Genomic DNA, 19167 nt, shown 5'->3' with positions numbered 1-19167 from the left:
GACTCTAACACTGTGCACTCTGCTTTCACAAACAATGCAACTTTGTTGGTCTGTTTATATTGCCTGGATTTGTTAATTTTGCTGGCTAAGATTGTCAGAAAGATATCTATGATACTTGATGGGATCATTACTATGCTTACACCATAAGACTTTATGAAAGAGTTGGGACATGTGGGAGCTCATTATTAAGTGGAGCAGCAGGACATCAAAGTAGCTCTTCTAATTCTTCACTAATTCTCTGCTTCTTTTGTCATTGCTGACTTCACCCATCTTTAAGCTTTCTTTAGACCAAGGTCGGAGGAACCCTGGCGGGATAGCTTGGTACGGGCCCACGCCATGCCGGGGCCCGTACCGATATAGCGAACAGACGGGCGGGGGACGTACCGATATAGCGAACAGACGGGCGGGGGAGAGGCCAAACAAGAGAGGAAAAGAGAGAGAGAGTGGGGGAGGGAAGGAGAGGACGCCAGCGGAGCCCGGTGGACCCCAGGGGAGGCTGGGAGGGGGCCGGCGCTGGGGAAGAAGACCCCGTCAATTGATTTGCCGACTTCACTTACGAATTTTTAAATTTTTTAATTTCGCAATTCGTAAGTGAAGTCCGCAAATCAATTGCCGACTTCATTTACGAATCTTCAATTTTTTAAAGCGGCAGACCCCTATTTCGAACAAAACAGAGTTTGGCCACCGTTGTTCCCAAGACGATGTTGATGAGGATTGAGAGGCTTGCTCAGGGTTTTATTTAGGGGATGCAGGGCGGCGGCTGGGGGTTGCATCTGGAGGATTGGGAGTCGGTATGCCAACCGACTAGGGCAAGGGAGCTGGGTGGTTAGTCTCTACTGACCAGGAGGGAGGTGCAGATTGCTCAGCATGCTGCCAGGATTATCTTGGAGCCGCAATCTCTTTGGAGTTGGATGATGGTCGCCCGGTATGGTCCTGTTGGGAGCAGTGTGACCCCATCTGGGGGTCGGAGGGCATCACCAGTTTGGCGTGAGATCTGCAGATACATGCCTATGGTCCTATCTAGATGCAGGTGGTTGATTGGTGATGGCCAGAGGGTCGAGGTGGTGGAGGATGCGTGGGTGGACGAGCTCCCATTGAGGTGTTGGCCGACCCTAGTTAGTGTTGAGGCTGGGGACGGACTCCGGGTGTGTGACCTTCTTTCCAGAGGTGGGGGGTGGGATACATACCGGATTGATCAGATGTTCGAGGAGCCACTTGTGGAGCGGATCGGTCGCTCCCAGTTCTGGGGCACCCCTGCCCTCACGTCAGGGTATGGAGCTCGTCCTGCACGTCTAGAGTCAGAGTGGCTGACGTCTGCTGCGTTGTCCAGGATGGAGGGCAGTTGGGGGTGGATCTCGGCCAGATTTGGTGGTTGGGGCTCCACCCTAGAGTGGCTTTATTTCTTTGGAAAGTTGCTTGGGGTAGGCTACCGACGAGACTTCTGCTGTACGGGAGGGGCATGGGTATCCACCCCCAGTGCCCTGAGTGTCAGACTGATGAGTCGTTGGACCATGCTATCTTCCAATGCCACTGGGCTAAGAGGGTCTGGAGGCGGACAGGGTTCTCCACGGAGCTCTAGTGCCATACGGCATCTTTTCTTTAGGTTCTTCAATATTTGGCCGGGGCCTCGTAGTCCAGACTGAAGGTAGTGCGGGCGACCTATATTGCTCATCAGATCTAGCTAGCGAGGAACGTATGGACATTTGGGGAGTGTCACGCCTCGAGCCCGAAGCGCGACAGACACCGCACGCCTGCACGGTGAACCGTACAGGCGTGCAAAACAGCTGATCATATCAAAACTATTACAATGCTTAAAAATTGACTTAAACATTAATACATTCAAAACAATCTTACAAAGTTTCAAAATAACATATATCAACATAATTCAAATGTTTTAATTGGTCTAACCAAAAATTCTAATTTTAACAAAATCTTCCAAAATTTATTGCACTCCCCAATCCCGTGCGATCAAGCCTCTGGATCTGAAAAACAAACAAAATAGGATAATGAACTACACTAGCTCAGTAAGCAACATAATACCCCAGAGGGGTCGAAGCATATCAAATAATTAATCAAAGCACAAAATAATGACTGAAAATTAAATCACAGATAATATGTATTCTTTTCTTTTGAAATTTGCTAAGTATTTTTATAAAAATCCTGATACCAGAATTCCAATACAAACAGGCTATGGCCACGTAACCCAGTGGCATGGGTTGCACAAGGTGCCAAACACCACTATTATTAATCGCTGGTATGGTGTCCAAATATTACTATTATTAATCACCCATGGTACGGTGTCTAAATACCACTATTATTAATCATCGGTGGTATGGTGTCCAAATACCACTATTCTAATCACTGATGGTACGGTGTCGAAATCAGTTTCTCATAGATACAAATCGACAGGGCCAACGAATAATCTTCATTGGCGATGCCAGAATAGATGATAGTCATGCTGAGAATACATACATATAAAAACAAATTTCATAAGTTGCCCAGTTATATTTTACAGATTTTATAGCATATAACAAAATTTTCAAATAATATTTAATATGCCTGACCCATTTTAACTAAGCACAAAACATATCTCAAATTTAATCCATTAATAAATAATTTATCAAATAATTTAGAAAACATAGTTTGAAGTATTAAGTTACTTACCCCTTTTCGTTTAAATCCCACTTCACACAAACGGGTCAGGTGCACCTATTTAAATATCATTTGAATATAATTAATTTCTTTATTAATCTCAGAGCTAAGCAAAATCAAAAATATTATTGGACACGGTCCAACAGGGTCCCACATGGCTGAACTGAGCACAAGTTGGACCCACAATGGGTACGATCCAAATAGGGCCCAACAAGGCTGGACTGGGCCCAAGTTGGGCCCACAAGGGGAACGACCCAACTGGGCCAACATGGCTGAACTGGGCCCAAGTAGGCCTGCAATGAACAGAGCCCAAGCTTGGCCCAGTTCAGCCCACGATGGGCCTTCTCTTTTTTTTTTCTTTTCTTTTCTTTTCTTTTCTTTCTCTTTCTTTTTCTTCTTTTTCTTTCTTCTCCTTTTCTTTTCTTCTTTTCTTTTCTTTTCCTTTTTTTTTTCTTCTTTTCTTTTCTTCCTCCCCAACCTTCCTTTCCTCCCATCTTTGTTCCTTCTCTTCTTCCTCTCACCTTCCCCCTCTTCTCCCGTGAACACAAGAGGAGGAAGATTCCAAGCCGAGGTGCTCGGGACAAGAACCCACGACGAAGAGGGAGCTCGGGAGGGGAACAGCTCAAGGCTGGTGGTGTTGGCGGCCGGCCAGCGGTGCTTGCAGCACTTGCGGCCTGGCCTCCTCTTTCCCGCGAACACAAGAAAGTGGTCCCTCGCCGGAGTGCTTAGGAGGGCCAGGCCGAGATCGGCGGTGCCCGCGGCGGCCGGCCCTCACTTTCTTCCTGCGGAGGGCCAGGCCGAGATCGGCGGTGCACGGGTGAGTCCCCCCTTCCTTCTTTCTTTCTCTCTCTCTCTGTTATCCCGAGTAAATCGGGAGGAAGAAAAGCATGGGAAAAAGAAATGAGGGGGTCGGGAGGCTCACCTAGTTCCGGGGAGAAGTCACAAGCACCTTCTTCAGCGACACAAACATCCGTTCAGGGAGCCCCGTCTCTAAGGAAGGAGGAGAACAGCGAGAGAGGAGCAATGATGTGGGGTTAGGAAATAGAAGGGTTCTGGAGGGCTCGACGATTGAGCCACCATACATCAATTTCTCCCCTCTCGAAGCAATGGGTAGTGGCCTCTATATGGGCTGCTGACTTTGGTTCAGGTCGGCCCATTTGGCGGCCCATTACTCACATTCTCCCCTCCTTTAAAAAAATTTCGTCCTCGAAATTTAACATACCCTATTTCAAAAAGGTTTGGATATTTTTCCTTCATCTCGTCCTCCAGTTCCCACGTAGCCTCACGTTCCGAGTGATTGTTCTACTGGATCTTGACATAAGGAATCATACGCCTTCTTAATACTTGTTCCTTTCTATCTACCACACGTACAGGCTGCTCAGCATAGGTCAAGTCCTCTCTAAGCTGCAAAGGAGCCACTTCTACTACATGGCCCGTATCTGGAACATACTTTCTTAACATGGAAACATGAAATACATTATGAACTCTAGACAGTACCGATGGAAGTGCCAGTCTATATGCAACAACTCCAACTCTTTCTAGAATTTCAAAGGGGCCCACATAATGCGGAATGAGCTTTCCGCGTATTCCAAATCGCATAACCCCTTTAGTAGGAGACATTTTCAAAAACACATAATCTCCGACCTGAAATTTCAATTTTTGCCTTCTATTATCTGCATAACTTTTCTGTCTGCTCTGAGCTATCCGAAGGCGTTCTCTCATTAGCTGAATCTTTTCTATTGTTTGTTGAACAATTTCGGGACCCATAAGTTTTCTTTCACCAACATTATCCCAACAGATAGGAGATCTACACTTCTTTCCATACAAAGCCTCGTAAGGTGCCATCTGAATACTTGCCTGATAACTATTATTATATGCAAACTCAACCAAAGGCAAGTGACGGTCCCAAGAGCCTCTCATATCAATCACACAAGCCCTCAGCATATCTTCCAAGATCTGAATGGTTCTTTCTGATTGGCCATCGGTCTGAGGGTGGAAAGCTGTGCTAAAGCTGAGAGTGGTCCCCAAAGCTTTATGCAGACTACCCCAAAAGTGAGACACAAACCGCGAGTCCCTATCAGAAACAATGGATATGGGTACTCCATGCAACCTCACTATCTGCTCAATATAGAGCTCCGCAAACTTTTCCAGTGTCATTCCCACTTTGAATGCCAAAAAGTGAGCTGACTTAGTCAATCTGTCTACAATCACCCATATAGCATCATAACCCTTAGGGGTATGAGGTAACCGAGAGACGAAGTCCATTGTGATGTATTCCCACTTCCATTCAGAAATTGAAAGGGGACGCAACACTATTGCCGGTCTCTGGTGTTCTGCCTTAACCTGCTGACAAGTCAAACACTGAGCTACAAATTATGCAATCTCTCTTCATGTTATTCCGCCAAAACATATTTTTCAAAGCTTTATACATCTTAGTATTCCCAGGATGCACTGTATATCCAGTATTATGAGCTTCCCTCATAATTTCTCTCTTTAAATCAGAGTCATTTGGAATACAAATTCTGTTTCTGAATCTCAATGATCCATCCTCATGAAGTCTGAACTCTAACTGAGAACCTGACTCAATGTCACTTCTAATCTTTTGCAACTGAGGATCATCTGCTTGAGCAATCTTGATCCTCTCTATCAAGGTAGGTTGGACACGTAGATTTGCCAAATATGCATCAAGATCATGCCAATATACCTTGATTTCTGCTCTCAAATCTTCCAAAATTCCTCTCTAAGAGGTGAGTAGAGCAGCAATACTACCAAAAGCTTTTCTGCTCAGTGCATCAGCCACCACATTAGCTTTTACCGAATGGTAATGTATACACAAATCATAATCTTTTATCAACTCTAACCATCTTCTTTGTCTCATATTAAGTTCCTTCTGAGTAAAGAGATATTTTAGACTTTTGTGATCCGTATACACCTTTCAAGATTCACCATATAAGTAATGTCTCCAAATTTTTAATGCAAATACAACAACAGCAAGTTCAAGATCATGAGTGGGGTAATTTTCCTCATATGGCTTAAGTTGTCGAGAGGCATAAGCAATCAACTTATCATTCTGCATCAGCACACAACCAAATCCTTTCTTTGAAGCATCACTGTAAATGATATAACCTTCACCACTGGAAGGAAGGGTAAGGATGGGGGCTGACACCAAGCGTTGCTTAAGCTCCTGAAAGCTCTGTTCACATTTATCTGACCACTCAAACTTAACTCCTTTACGAGTTAGTCGAGTTAAAGGTGCAGCAATGGGAGAAAAATCCTCAACAAATCATCTGTAATACCCAACTAGGCTCAAGAAACTACGAATTTTAGAAACACTATTTGGCCTGCTCCAGTTGATCACTGCTTCAACCTTCTTTGGGTCCACATAGATCCTCTTTAGATATCACATGTCCTAGGAACATCATCGCTATTAAAGATGGAGATCTTGTACTTATATTTTTTTTGGAGAAGCTCACCATCAACAAATTTCCTATCGAGCTTGGTTCTCTTTCAATGCTGAGTTCTAGCGTATTCGACATGGTTGTGTGCTACAAGGTCCCCATCAAGGTTTTAACAAAAACATAGATATATGGATTCGAAGCAGCTATCAAGTTGGCAGGCTTTGTATCCATCGATACTTCAACTTAAGGGCCGGCCCCAGTAGACTTTGACGGTTATAGATAGAAGTAGGAAACGTCAATGAAAGCCTACATTAGCGAGTAGCCATATTTAGGCGTAACTGACAGAACTACACTTCCAACCAAAATTTACTTTTCTTCAATTTGCCATACAGTTGCTCCTATCTTAGGGTTTCTAGTACTATCCTCAAATGTTATTCATGCTCGGCCTGACTTTCAGAATAAATTAAGATATCAATAAAAACCACGACAAATTTATCTAAAAAGGGCCTAAAATCCTATTCATCAGATCCATAAAAGCTACAGGTTATTTGTCAGCCCAAAGGGCATGACCAAAAATTCATAGTGCCCATACCGAGTATGACAATCAGTCTTAGGCACATCTACAGCCCTTATCTTTAACTGATGATACCTAGAACGAAGATGAGAATACCTGAGCACCCTTTAACTGATCAAATAGATCATCAATTCTTGGTAGAGGATACTTATTCTTCACTGTCACTTTATTTATCTCCCGATAATCAATATATAACCTCAAACTTCCATCTTTCTTCTTTACAAACAATACTGGAGCTCCCCAAGGTGACACACTAGGTCGAATGAAGCCTTTATCAAGCAAATCTTTCAACTGCTCCTTTAATTCTTTCATTTCAGCTAGAGCCATTCTATAGGGGGTTTTGGAGATTGGCGTGGTATTGGGAATCAAATCAATTGCAAATTCAATCTTTCTATCTGGTGGCAAACCAGGAAGATCTTCTAGAAAGACTTTAGGGTATTCCTCTACTACTAGGATATCCTCCAATCTTTGGTATGATTGTTTGGTATCCACTACTGTGGCAATATATGCCATACTCCACTTCCTGAGTAGCCGCTTTATTTGCATAGCAAAGACAACTCGAGGGGAAGTATATGCACCACTACCCATGAAGCTAAATTCAGTATCTTCAGAGATCTGAAAGTTTACTCGATTTTCATGGCAATTAATGGTAGCAAAATGTGTCGCGAACCAGTCCATACCCAATATTATGTCAAAATCATGCATATCAAAGACTATCAAATTAGCAATCATGTCTCTACCTATTATCTGAATTGAACAAGTCTTGCAAACTTGATTAGCGATCACCCCATCCCCTGCAGGGGTGCCAACATATAAATCATAATCTAATGGCACACAAGGCAGGTCATGTTTTTGCACAAACATAAATGACATAAAAGAATGTGTAGCACTAGAATCAAATAACATATAAGCATAAACAGATGCAATCGGTAATGTACCTAAAACCACAGTGTTGGATACCTGAGCATCCTACTGAGTCAGTGCATAAATACGATCCTATGTGCGCGGTCTCCCCCCTTTCTGCTGCTTGGGAGAAGAAGATTGAGCCGACTGAACTGGAGCAAGAGAAGCTTGCATTTTTGGGTCCTTGTAGCTTGAGGCCTCTTAACTGATTGAGAGTCTTATTGATTATGAGGGCACTCCGCTATCCTATGACCCTGTTGGCCGCATTTGAAATAAGCTCCAGATAACCGTCTACAAATTTCTGTCTTATAGGCACCTCCACATGCTTCACATTTAGACTTCTCTTGCTGATGTTGAGTAGCCTTCTCATAAGATCCCTGCTTTCCTAATTGCCAAGACCTATTACGAGATTGTGCAGATCTGATAGAATTCTGTCCACTGCAGTTATCGAATTCTCTGCTCCTCTTCTTTTGTTTCCCATCTCTAATATCCTGAGTTTCTTTCCAGATAATCCCCATGTTCTTAGCCCTATCAACCAGATCCTCATAGCTTGCTAAGTGCGCTGCGGCCAATCCCCAACGTAAGTGAGGCAGAAACGAGGGGGTCGGGAGGCTCACCTAGTTCTGGGGAGGAGTCATGAACACCTTCTCCGACGACACAGACATCCGTTCAGAGAGCTCCGTCTCTAAGGAAGGAGAAAAACAGTAAGAAAGGAGCAGTGACGTGGGGTCAGGAAATAGAAGGGTTCTGGAGGGTTCGACGATTGAGCCACCGTATATCAATTTCTCCCCTCTCGAAGCAATGGGTAGTGGCGTCCAGATGAGCTGCTGACTTTGGTCTAGGTCGGCCCATCTGGCGGTCCAATACTCACAGGGAGAGGTGCCAACCACCGGGGGTGGTGATGGAGAGGGCGCGACTGTTGGCGTTGGAGGCTTCTCAAACGATCCAGTCAGATAGACCTTTGATAGCTCGGGACATCTGGGGCTCTACATCTGCTCGTGAAGCGCCCCGTTTAGTATTTTTCACTTGGGAGCCCCCACCTCCAAGTTTCTTCAAGGTCAACTTTGATGGATGCGTCCTGTAGGGCAGTAGGAGGGGAGGTGCAGGCTTCGTTGTCAGGGGCTCGGACTTCAGGATGATTGTGGTTGGAGGTTGCCACTTGTTTGATGCCTTAGTGCTAGGGACGGAGTTGAGAGCGGCCTGGCTTGTGTTATGTTCAGCGTGCCTTGCATTGGAGAGACTGTTAATAGGATCTGCAGGATCTACAGATCCTATTTACATATGGTTTCCATAGCAAATCTAATTACCTTTATTTCCACAATCTACTCATTTCCTTTGTTATTTCTATTAACTATGTATAGCTTAGTCTTCTTAATTTAGCTAGCAGAACTAATTTGCAGATTTATTGTGTATAGCTGTCTATAGCTAATTTCCTTGTAATGTACAGCTGTCTATAGCTAACTTCTCTGCACGGTTTTTCTATTTAATGAGATTCTCATAGAGATGAGAGATTATTCAGTCAATTTGACATGGTATCAGAGCCTATGTTCTGAATCTGATCATTAACGCTTTCTCCTTTCGATTTTCTCTAGTTTTAGTCCAAGGGGCTCTCGGTGTTCTAGATTTTTGAGTCTCGATATAGCCTTATGTTTTCTAGATTTTGAATTCTTGGTAAAGTTCTCTAGTTTTCTGGTTTCTAGCTTTCTTGGAGTTCTCTTTCTGGTGTTCTTTCTTTTGGTCATAATGTCTACATAAGCCTTTTGTGTTCGTTTCACTGGGAAGAACTACTCTGCTTGGGAGTTTCAGTTCAAGATGTTTATCAAAGGCAGGGAGCTTTGGGATCATATTGATGGCTCTTCTAAAGCTTCAACTGATGCTAAGGAATTTGCTCAATGGGAGACCAAGGATGCTCGGATTATTTCTTGGATTTTGGGGTCCATTGAGCCGCATATGGTGAACAATCTGCGGTCCTTTAACACCGCCAAGGAGATGTGGGATTATTTGAAGCGCATCTACAACCAAGACAACAATGCAAGGCGGTTTCAGTTGGAGTTGGAGATTGCAAATTACAGCCAAGGTAATCTTTCCATTCAGGAGTATTATTCTGGTTTTCTTAATCTGTGGAACGAGTATTCCGGAATCATTCATGCTAAGGTGGCAAAAGAAGCCTTGTCCGCTATTCAAGAGGTTCATGCAACCAGCAAACGTGATCAATTTTTGATGAAACTTAGGCCAGAATTTGAATTTACTAGGGCTGCGCTATTAAACAGAGATCTTGTTCCCTCTTTGGATGTGTGTCTTGGTGAATTGCTTCGTGAGGAGCAACGGACTCTTACCCAGGCTGTTATGGCACAAGAGAAGCTGTCCTCAGATGTTGTGAATGTTGCATATGCTACTCAAGGGAAGGGAAAGGGCAAGGACAAGGTCCAGTGCTATTGCTGCAAGGAATTCGGCCATATTGCTCGCAACTGCAATAAGAAATTCTACACTTACTGTAAGCAGTCCGGGCACATCATTAAGGAGTGTCCTACGCGACCTCAGAATCGCCGAGCCAATGCTTTTCAAGCTGCGGTCAGTTCTTCTGCTTCTGTGGTCAGTCCGCAAGAATCGCATCTGCTGCAGACACATCAGCAGGTCCTAACCAAGTTGTTCTTACTCCAAAGATGGTGCAACAGATGATTATCTCGGCCTTTTCAGCATTGGGACTTCAAGGTAATGGTAAAACAATTTCTCATCCTTGGTTTGTTGATTCTAGAGCATCAAATCACATGACTGGCTGTTCTAATTTTCTGCATAATGTTCGGTCCTATAACGGTACACAACACATTCAAATTGCTAATGGAAGTAATCTTCCTATTACTGCTATTGGAGATCTTAGTTCACCTTTCCGCAATGTGTTTGTGTCACCTGGACTTTCTACTAGTTTGATTTCAGTTGGTCAATTGGTGGATAACAATTGTGATGTGCATTTTTCTCGAAATGGTTGTCAGGTTCAGGATCAAGTGTCGGGAAAAATGATCGCGAAGGGGCCTAAAGTTGGAAGATTGTTTCCTCTGCATTTTACTCTTCCAAGTCTATTGTCTTTGGCTTGTACTGCTGCAACAAATCAGAGTGAGGTTTGGCATAAACGCCTAGGCCATCCTAACTCTCTTGTTTTGTCTCATTTAGTGAAGCATGGTTTTTTGGGCAATAAAGATCAGTTCTCTTCTTACAGCATGTCTTTTGATTGTACTGCTTGTAAACTTGGAAAAAGCAAAACTCTATCTTTTCCTAATCATGGTAGTCGAGCTGAAAAATGCTTCGATATTATTCATAGTGATGTTTGGGGCATTACTCCTGTAACATCTCATGCCGGATATAAATATTTTGTGACGTTCATTGATGATTATAGTCGTTTCACTTGGGTGTATTTTCTTCGCTCCAAATCCGAAGTATTTTCTATTTTTTAGACCTTTGTGGCTTATGTTGAGACTCAATTCTCAACCTGTATTAAAGTATTAAGGTCTGACTCGGGCGGAGAATATATGTCTCATGACTTTCAGGGGTTCTTGCATCAAAAAGGTATAATTTCTCAGCGATCTTGTCCTTATACACCTCAGCAAAATGGTGTTGCTGAACGTAAGAATCGCCATCTGTTAGATGTTGTTCGCACCTTTTTGCTTGAATCCTCTGTTCCTCCTAAATTTTGGGTTGAAGCTTTGTCTACTGCAGTTTATTTGATTAATCGACTGCCTTCTCAAATTTTGGACTTTGATTCCTCTTATTATCGTTTCTATGGCAAGCATCCTGGTTACAATCAGTTTCATACTTTTGGGTGTGTTTGCTTTGTTGACTTACCTGCTAATGAACGTCACAAACTTGCTGCCCTGTCGGTTCAGTGTGCCTTTATGGGTTATGGTATTGCTCAAAAGGGTTTTGTGTGTTATGATGCTGCTACTAAACGACTTCGTGTCTCTAGAAATGTAGTTTTCTTTGACAATCAGTATTTCTTTCAGTCCAATGTTGCCTCATCTTCTGATCTTGCCAGGATTCCTAGCTTTGATGATATATATCATTCTATTGAGCGCTTCAAACCAAATATTGTGTATAAGAGACGTCAGCCACCTCAGCCCCTTCCCGATACAGATCCACCACCTGAGCCTGCAGTCCCTGCGCCTTGGAGGTCCACCAGAGCCTCCCATCCACCAGATAGGTATGGATTCTCACATACATCACTCAATGCGACTCTGTCTACTATCACGATTCCTACTTGTTATTCCCAGGCAATTAAGCAGGAATGTTGGGTGAAGGCCATGCAAGATGAGCTTCAAGCTCTATAAGAGAATCACACTTGGGATATTGTTCCATGTCCTTTTGATGTTAAATCCATTGGCTGTAAATGGGTGTATTCTGTGAAGCTACGTCCTGATGGGACTGTGGAAAGATATAAGGCTCAGTTGGTTGCTCTTGGTAATAGACAGGAATATGGAGTAGATTATGATGAGACTTTTGCTCCGGTGGCTAAAATGACTATAATACGGACAGTTCTTGCCATTGCTGCTTCTAAAGGTTGGGCCCTACGACAAATGAATGTTAAGAATGCTTTTTTGCATGGTGATCTCAAGGAGGAGATTTTTATGACACCTCCAATAGGTTTATTCACTACACCATCTTCTGATGCGTGCAAGTTGAAGCGCTCTCTCTATGGCTTGAAGTAGGCACCTCGTGCTTAGTTTGATAAGTTTCGCTCCTCATTACTTAGTTTTTCCTTTGTCCAAAGTCAGTATGACTCTTCCTTGTTTCTCCGCAAGACTGAGAATGGAATTGTTCTTCTTCTGGTTTATGTCGATGATATAATTATTACAGGGACAGATTCTGTGTTGATTCAGCAGTGATCGGTTCTTTTCAATTTCAAAAATAAACCACGCAATAGCACGTATCCTGTAGGATAGTGATTACGGGTGTCGGTCCACAGGGATTGGAGACAAGTTATTTTTCCTAATTAAATAATTACTTCAAAGGGTATAAGCTAGAGTGAATGATAAAAACTAAAAATCAATATGGATGTAATAGTATGAATTATCTATGGAGAGAGATGTTTAGGGCTAGAGTCCACCGATAGATTTATATTCGTGACGCTTTCAATGATTGAGTTGTATTTAAGACTTGATTGCTTCCGACTACAAGCCAAAGCAATCATAAAAGAAAATTATAACTAATTTTCAGCATGAATCATCTAAGTCTAGCACAAACCATCTACTCTGCATGACCTGTCTAACCTAGCATGATGCATCTGATCATTAAGTCATTAAACATGAAATCGATGTCACATGAATATCTCCTCCAAACCACAGGTGTTGGATTCGATGAAATAGATCAATCTATGTAAAATATTTTATGCAAGATAAATGATTCACATAAATTGGATAAATCATAAGATCAATTGATAAATTCTTCATCATGCAACCATCTTACAATACAAACTCAAATCAATAAAAATGAAATGAATACTCCTCTATGGCTTCATCAAACCCCTAAACCGAGGCTCAGCTGCTCATGGTGCTTGTCATCTCCATTGGTTGGCTGAAGAACTCCTTTGCCATCCGCCTCAAACCCTCTCTATTTTTTTATTCTCTTCTCTTTTTTTTTTGGTTTTCTTTTTCTCTTCAAAACAGAGCAAGCTCTGTTTTTTTCTTGGAACCGTGCCCTCCCCTCCCCCTCGGCTCTCTTCTTCTACCCTTTATATAGATCTCTCCCTGGCAATGAATCCAAGGGGAACGGACACATGATCCTTGGGCGGAATGCGCATCAACGGCTGGATCATGGGAGCTGGTTGCGGAAGAGTGGTCGGTGGAAGATGAATACGGACGGGAGAAGGGGTTGAATACATGTCCCGATTTGGATGCGTGATCCTTGGCTTGATGCGGGAGGCTGAATCACCGGCTGCTGGGATTTCCTTCACGGATGCAGGGGATGCGCTGGGAGGAGCCAATCGGAGGATCGATGGGAATCCGGAAGAGGAAGAGGCGGAACGCCATTTCTGTGATTCGACAGCTGGTGGCTGGTGTGGATCCGTGGATGGAATCATGCTTCATTGCTTTCCTTCTTTGGACCATTGGCTGCTGGGAGGTGAATCCGGAGGAGTTGCTCGCTGGTGTGCTCGTTGGATGCGGCTGGAACGGGTTGATGGCGCTGGTGCACTATGTGGATCACGGAGGAAGAAATGGATCACGAGTTCTCGGTGGAGGCCGGATCGCAGGAAGATGAGATTGGCTTCGGATGCGTCACGGGCGGAAGAAGGGCCGGAGGATCTGGTCGCGGGATCGTCGGGAGGTCGCCGTGGAAGGTGGACGGCCGCGGGATCTGCGGGAGGGGAAGAAGATAAACAGTGAAAAGCATTTTTAGTTTTTTTTTTAAAACACTGTTCATATGAACAGTGTTTTACTGTTCATATGAACAGTGATTCCAGTAATTTTCGGAAAAAAATTCTTTTCTTGCTCTATTTTGACATGAAAATGGGCATATGTGGATTTAAATTAAAGGCCTCCACTGTTTTGCTTAGTTTGCAAACGTGATGCGGAGATGGAAATTTATGAACCGTTGGATTGCTTGGGTGCATGCATGTCAGTTGGGCATTGGGCTCGAACCCATTGTTATTGAACTGAAACGTGCTGGCTGGTACGCTTGGAAGGCGAGGATATGTGAATTATTTACTTCTTATCATATTTTAAATTTATTTCAAAGATTGTTCTATTTTATGGTAAAATAAGTGGTTATCCGTTTAAGAACATTGATAAGTGCTGGAAAAAGAATATTAAATTATAGATTAATCAGCACTTATCACATTCCCAAACCTACATTTTGCTAGTCCTCGAGCAAAATAAAATTAGAAAAGAATAAACTCTAACTCACTTTCGCAGGCATCGCGATTGCATTTACCATATGCAACAAGGCTTTAAACCCCTAGGTTACCCTAGTGGACGAGTTATAGTCTCGTGAGGGTTTCCAGTGAAGATACCCACAAACTTCAATATTAAAATAAATCATTTATTGTTATGATTATTTTTTTTTATTATTTTTATTTATTTATTATTATTATTATTATTTTTTATCGATTGATCTATGAAGTGAAAATCAAATTCCAAATGCATACTAGTAAAGAATTTCAAAAACTCTTTTTTTTTATTATTATTAAAATCTAATTTAAGATACAAAAATGATAAGAATTTCAAAGCACACATGGTTTTATTTACTAAGTCAGCCCAAATCCTAGGTCAAGATGCAATTCAAGTTGAAGTCATTAAGTTTCCGTTAGGGAGTTGTAAGACTTATTTATACTGGAGTGCTCGGTGAAATCTGGACCGTACACAAGCTAAGGGTTCGGATCAACAAAATATTGTAAAGACTAGTAGTTTCCAAGGATTGGTCGAAAGGACCTGTTTACTGATTCAAAATTATTTTATCTGCAGGATTTCGAGAGTTGTGGATATTTACTTTAGTACCTCACGGGCTTTATCTGTAATATTCCAGTTTACTCGAATTTTTACAACGACGGCTTTCACACTATTGTCTTTTTCAAGGTCAATACAAAGTTTTTTTTTTTCCTTTTTATATATATATTGTGCACTTTTACTCTTGTGGTGATTTCTCCGTGTAACGAGCAATCAGTCGACAACTCTCACACCAGGTGGCATAAGGTGTCGGGCATCAAGACTCCCCTACGGACTTATGCTCGGAGTTCTCATCACAAGCCCACTTGACCTTTGACAATAGGTAGCCCTTTTCGATGTTCCTGACTAAATCCATTATTATTGATGATTTTTTTTTTTTTTGGATTAGATAAGTATGATTCATCAGGGTCCAAGGTTGCTACTATACTATCAATATAATGTCGAGCCTAGACCTTAGAAGTGTCGGCCAGTGTGTAGTGAAATTCCGAAGTATTAATTAGCTTACAACTCCCTAAGAGAGACTTAATGAAAAGAACTTAAATTTGTATTACTTCCGACTAATCATTGGGCTTTTTAGATTTTATATACCTTGTGTGTTTAGCATTCTCGCATTAATGTATAGAAATGAGGTTTTTTTTTTAAAAAAAACAAAAACTTTTTTTTAATTTTTTTTTTATTATTTTATAAAAAATGAAAATGAACACATTTTTTTTAAAAGATATTTTTATTTTTTTATTTTTTTTATTTCTTTTGATAAACCTGACATTATGAAGTGAAAACGAATGCAAGAGATGCAAACAAAACAAAAAATGAAAAAAATACTTAAAAATACCCCCAAATCTAAACCTAACATTGTCCTCAATGTTAAAGAAATCTAAGAGAATTGGGTTGCCTCCCAACAAGCGCTAAGTTTATTGTCTTCAACCAGACACGGTGTATCCTTAATTATTTTGATAAATAGGGTTCGTCAAATTAAGGGATTCGATCAATTGCCCATCGGTAACACAGTCCACATAAGGTTTTAACCTTTGACCATTGACTTTTAAAATATGTCCACCATTGAGGTGTTGGATCTCTACTGCACCATAAGGAAAAACCTTTTTCACTACGAATGGTCCATCCCACCTAGAGCGAAGTTTACCCGGGAAGAGTCGCAACTTTGAATTGAACAGCCAAACCTTTTGACCAGGTTCGAAGGACTTACGGTTAATATTTTTATCATGAAAAGCCTTAGTCCTTGCTTTATAAATTTTAGCATTTTCATAAGCCTCATTGCGCAATTCTTCAAGTTCACTTAGTTGGAGTTTTCGGTGAGGACCAGCTACTGCCATATCTAAGTTAAACTTTTTGATAGCCCAGAAAGCTCTATGTTCAAGTTCTACCGGTAAGTGACAAGCTTTTCCAAAAACTAATCGGTAGGGAGACATGCCAATAGGAGTTTTGTAGGCAGTACGATAGGCCCAGAGTGCATCATTTATCCTTTGAGACCAATCTTTCCTATCGGGACGTACCGTTTTCTCTAAGATGTGTTTTAACTCCCTATTGGACACCTCGACTTGTCCACTCGTTTGGGGATGATATGGGGTAGCAACTTTGTGGGTGATGTTATATTTGCGAGCCAAAGCCTCGAAAGACCGGTTGCAAAAATGAGATCCCCCATCATTGATGATGGCTCGGGGTGTGCCAAAACGACAAAAGATGTTTTCATGTAAAAATTTAATCACAACCTTGTGGTCATTAGTTTTAGTGGCGACAGCTTCTACCCATTTTGAAACATAATCAACCCCTACAAGAATATATTCGAAACCAAAGGATGGTGGGAAAGGGCCCATAAAGTCAATACCCCAGACATCAAATATTTCTACAATTAAAATAGGATTGAGAGGCATCATATCTCTACGGGAGATGGTACCCATCCGTTAGCACCGTTCACAAGTTTGGCAAAAGTTATGGGCATCTTTGAAAAGAGTGGGCCAATAAAATCCACTCTGTAAAACTTTTGCTGCAGTTTTTCTACCCCCAAAATGTCCCCCACAAGCTTGTGAATGGCAGAATGAAAGAATACTTTGAAATTCGCATTCGGGGACACATCGACGGATTACTTGATCGGGACAATACTTGAATAGATCGGGATCATCCCAATAATAGAATTTCACTTGTGAAAAGAATAGGTTCTTGTCTTGAGTTGACCAATCATCAGGAATTCGTCCTATGGCCAGGTAATTTACTATGTTTGCAAACCATGGCGTTTTCATTCCTTGTACCCCAAATAATTGTTCATCTGGGAAAGCATCATGTAAAGGTGAGGTATTCTTAGAGGGCTCAAGAAGAATCCTAGATAAGTGGTTTGCTACGACATTTGCAGTTCCTTTCTTGTCACGAATTTCTAGGTCAAATTCTGTAGTAAAAGAATCCATCGAATCAGACGGGGTTTGGTGTCCTTCTTTGCAAGAAGGTGTCGAATGGCAGCATGATCAGTGAATACGGTAACCTTGGATCCTAAAAGGTAAGATCGAAACTTGTCTAGCGCAAATACTACAGCTAGTAACTCTTTCTCAGTGGTGGTGTAGTTCAATTGTGCATCTGAGAGTGCTTTACTAGCGTAATAGATGACATGAGGTACTTTATCTAGCCGTTGCCCTAAAACTGCCCCAATTGCATAGTCGGATGCGTCACACATTAATTCAAATGGAAGGGTCCAATTAGGAGGCCGTATGATAGGTGCAGTGGTCAATTTCGAGCGAAGATTTTCAAATGCTTCTTTGCATGCTACATCAAAGACAAAGGGAGTGTCCTTGGCAAGAAGATTGCACAAGGGTTTGGAAATCTTGCTGAAATCCTGAATGAAGTGACGGTAGAAACCAGCATGGCCAAGGAATGATCGGATTTGTTTCACAGTTTTGGGTGGAGGGAGATTGGAAATAAGATCGACTTTGGCTTTATCTACTTCAATGCCCCTCTTGGACACGACGTGTCCTAAAACTATGCCTTCTTGAACCATGAAATGGCTCTTTTTCCAACTTAATACTAGGTTGGTCTCCTTACATCTTTTCAAAACTAAGGTCAAATTGTTCAGACAATCATCAAAAGATAGACCAAAAACTGAGAAATCATCAATGAACACTTCTAGAAAGTTTTCCACCATATCTGAAAAAATGGCCATCATGCATCGTTGAAAAGTTGCGGGTGCATTGCATAGTCCAAAAGGCATCCTCCTATATGCAAATGTCCCAAATGGGCAAGTAAAGGTGGTTTTCTCTTGATCGTCCGGGTAGACAGGTACTTGATTATATCCAAAATAACCATCTAAGAAACAGTAGAAACCTTGACCAGCCAACCGTTCCAAAATTTGATCTATGAAAGGTAGAGGGAAATGGTCCTTCCTAGTCATTGAATTAAGTTTTCTGTAGTCAATGCACACACGCCAACCCGTGGTTGTGCGTGTTTGTATCAATTCTCCTTCCGTATTTTCAACCACAGTAATACCTGATTTCTTGGGTACCACTTGTGTCGGACTCACCCACTTACTATCAGAAATTGGATAAATGATTCCGGCATCTAATAACTTCACCACTTATTTCTTGACTACCTCCTTCATGTTAGGATTGAGTCTTCTTTGCATTTCTCGGGTGGGCTTTGCATCATCTTCGAGATGAATTCGATGCATACAAACAGAGGGGTCAACCCCTTTCAAATTGGCTACAGACCATCCTATGGCATGTTTATTCTCTTCTAGCACCCTTAAAAGTTTACCCTCCTGTTCAGTAGATAAGTTGGCTGCGATGATTACAGGGAGGGTATCTTCTGGTCCTAGAAAAGCATACTTAAGAGTTGTCGGAAGTGGCTTCAACTCGAGTTTAGGTGGAGAATCGATAGAAGGACAAAGTGGTGCGCTAGCAATGGGGGGAAGAGGTTCAGGTCGGATCTTCCAAGGAAGGGAACTCATGGGAGATTGATTGTCGAGTAAGATGTTGACTTCTTCTATGGCCTTGTCTACGTCAAAGTTGTCAATGTCAAAATGGGCCAAGCATGCCTCTAGGGGGTCATCTGCTAAGATATAGGAAAGGGCTTCCTCTACAAGATCATCCATTTCATCAATTAGGCAACACCCGTCTTCCCTCACATGTTGGTCAGCGGCATGAAACACATTCAACTTAATTTTCATGTTCCCAAATGATATATCCATTGCCCCAGTTCTACAGTTGATACA

General features: G+C 42.1%; 1 protein-coding gene across 6 annotated transcripts in view; it reads left to right on the top strand.

The window, feature by feature from the left end:
• LOC103711964 (endoribonuclease Dicer homolog 3b-like) overlaps nucleotides 1-19167 on the top strand; it is a 105417-nt gene that overhangs the window by 16929 nt on the left and 69321 nt on the right. For 3 of the 6 annotated variants that reach the window (XM_088717824.2, XM_089929467.1, XM_089929466.1), the window contains exon 1: nucleotides 10053-10643. The exons of 2 other annotated variants lie outside the window; for them this stretch is intronic. In XM_088717824.2, the coding sequence (XP_088573950.2) occupies nucleotides 10191-10643 (453 nt within the window). In that variant the 5' untranslated portion in view covers nucleotides 10053-10190. Of the gene's footprint in view, nucleotides 1-10052; nucleotides 10644-19167 lie in introns of those variants that run through there. One more of the 6 variants, XM_089929469.1, reaches the window with a different exon arrangement.

Source organism: Phoenix dactylifera, chromosome 3 (assembly GCF_051530095.1).
Source record: "Phoenix dactylifera cultivar Ajwa chromosome 3, Ajwa_hap1_PhDact_Kaust_v1.1, whole genome shotgun sequence".
Taxonomy (NCBI): Eukaryota; Viridiplantae; Streptophyta; class Magnoliopsida; order Arecales; family Arecaceae; genus Phoenix; species Phoenix dactylifera.
The sequence above is the reverse complement of the archived record's forward strand: the minus strand, read 5'-3'. Positions and strand labels throughout refer to the sequence as shown.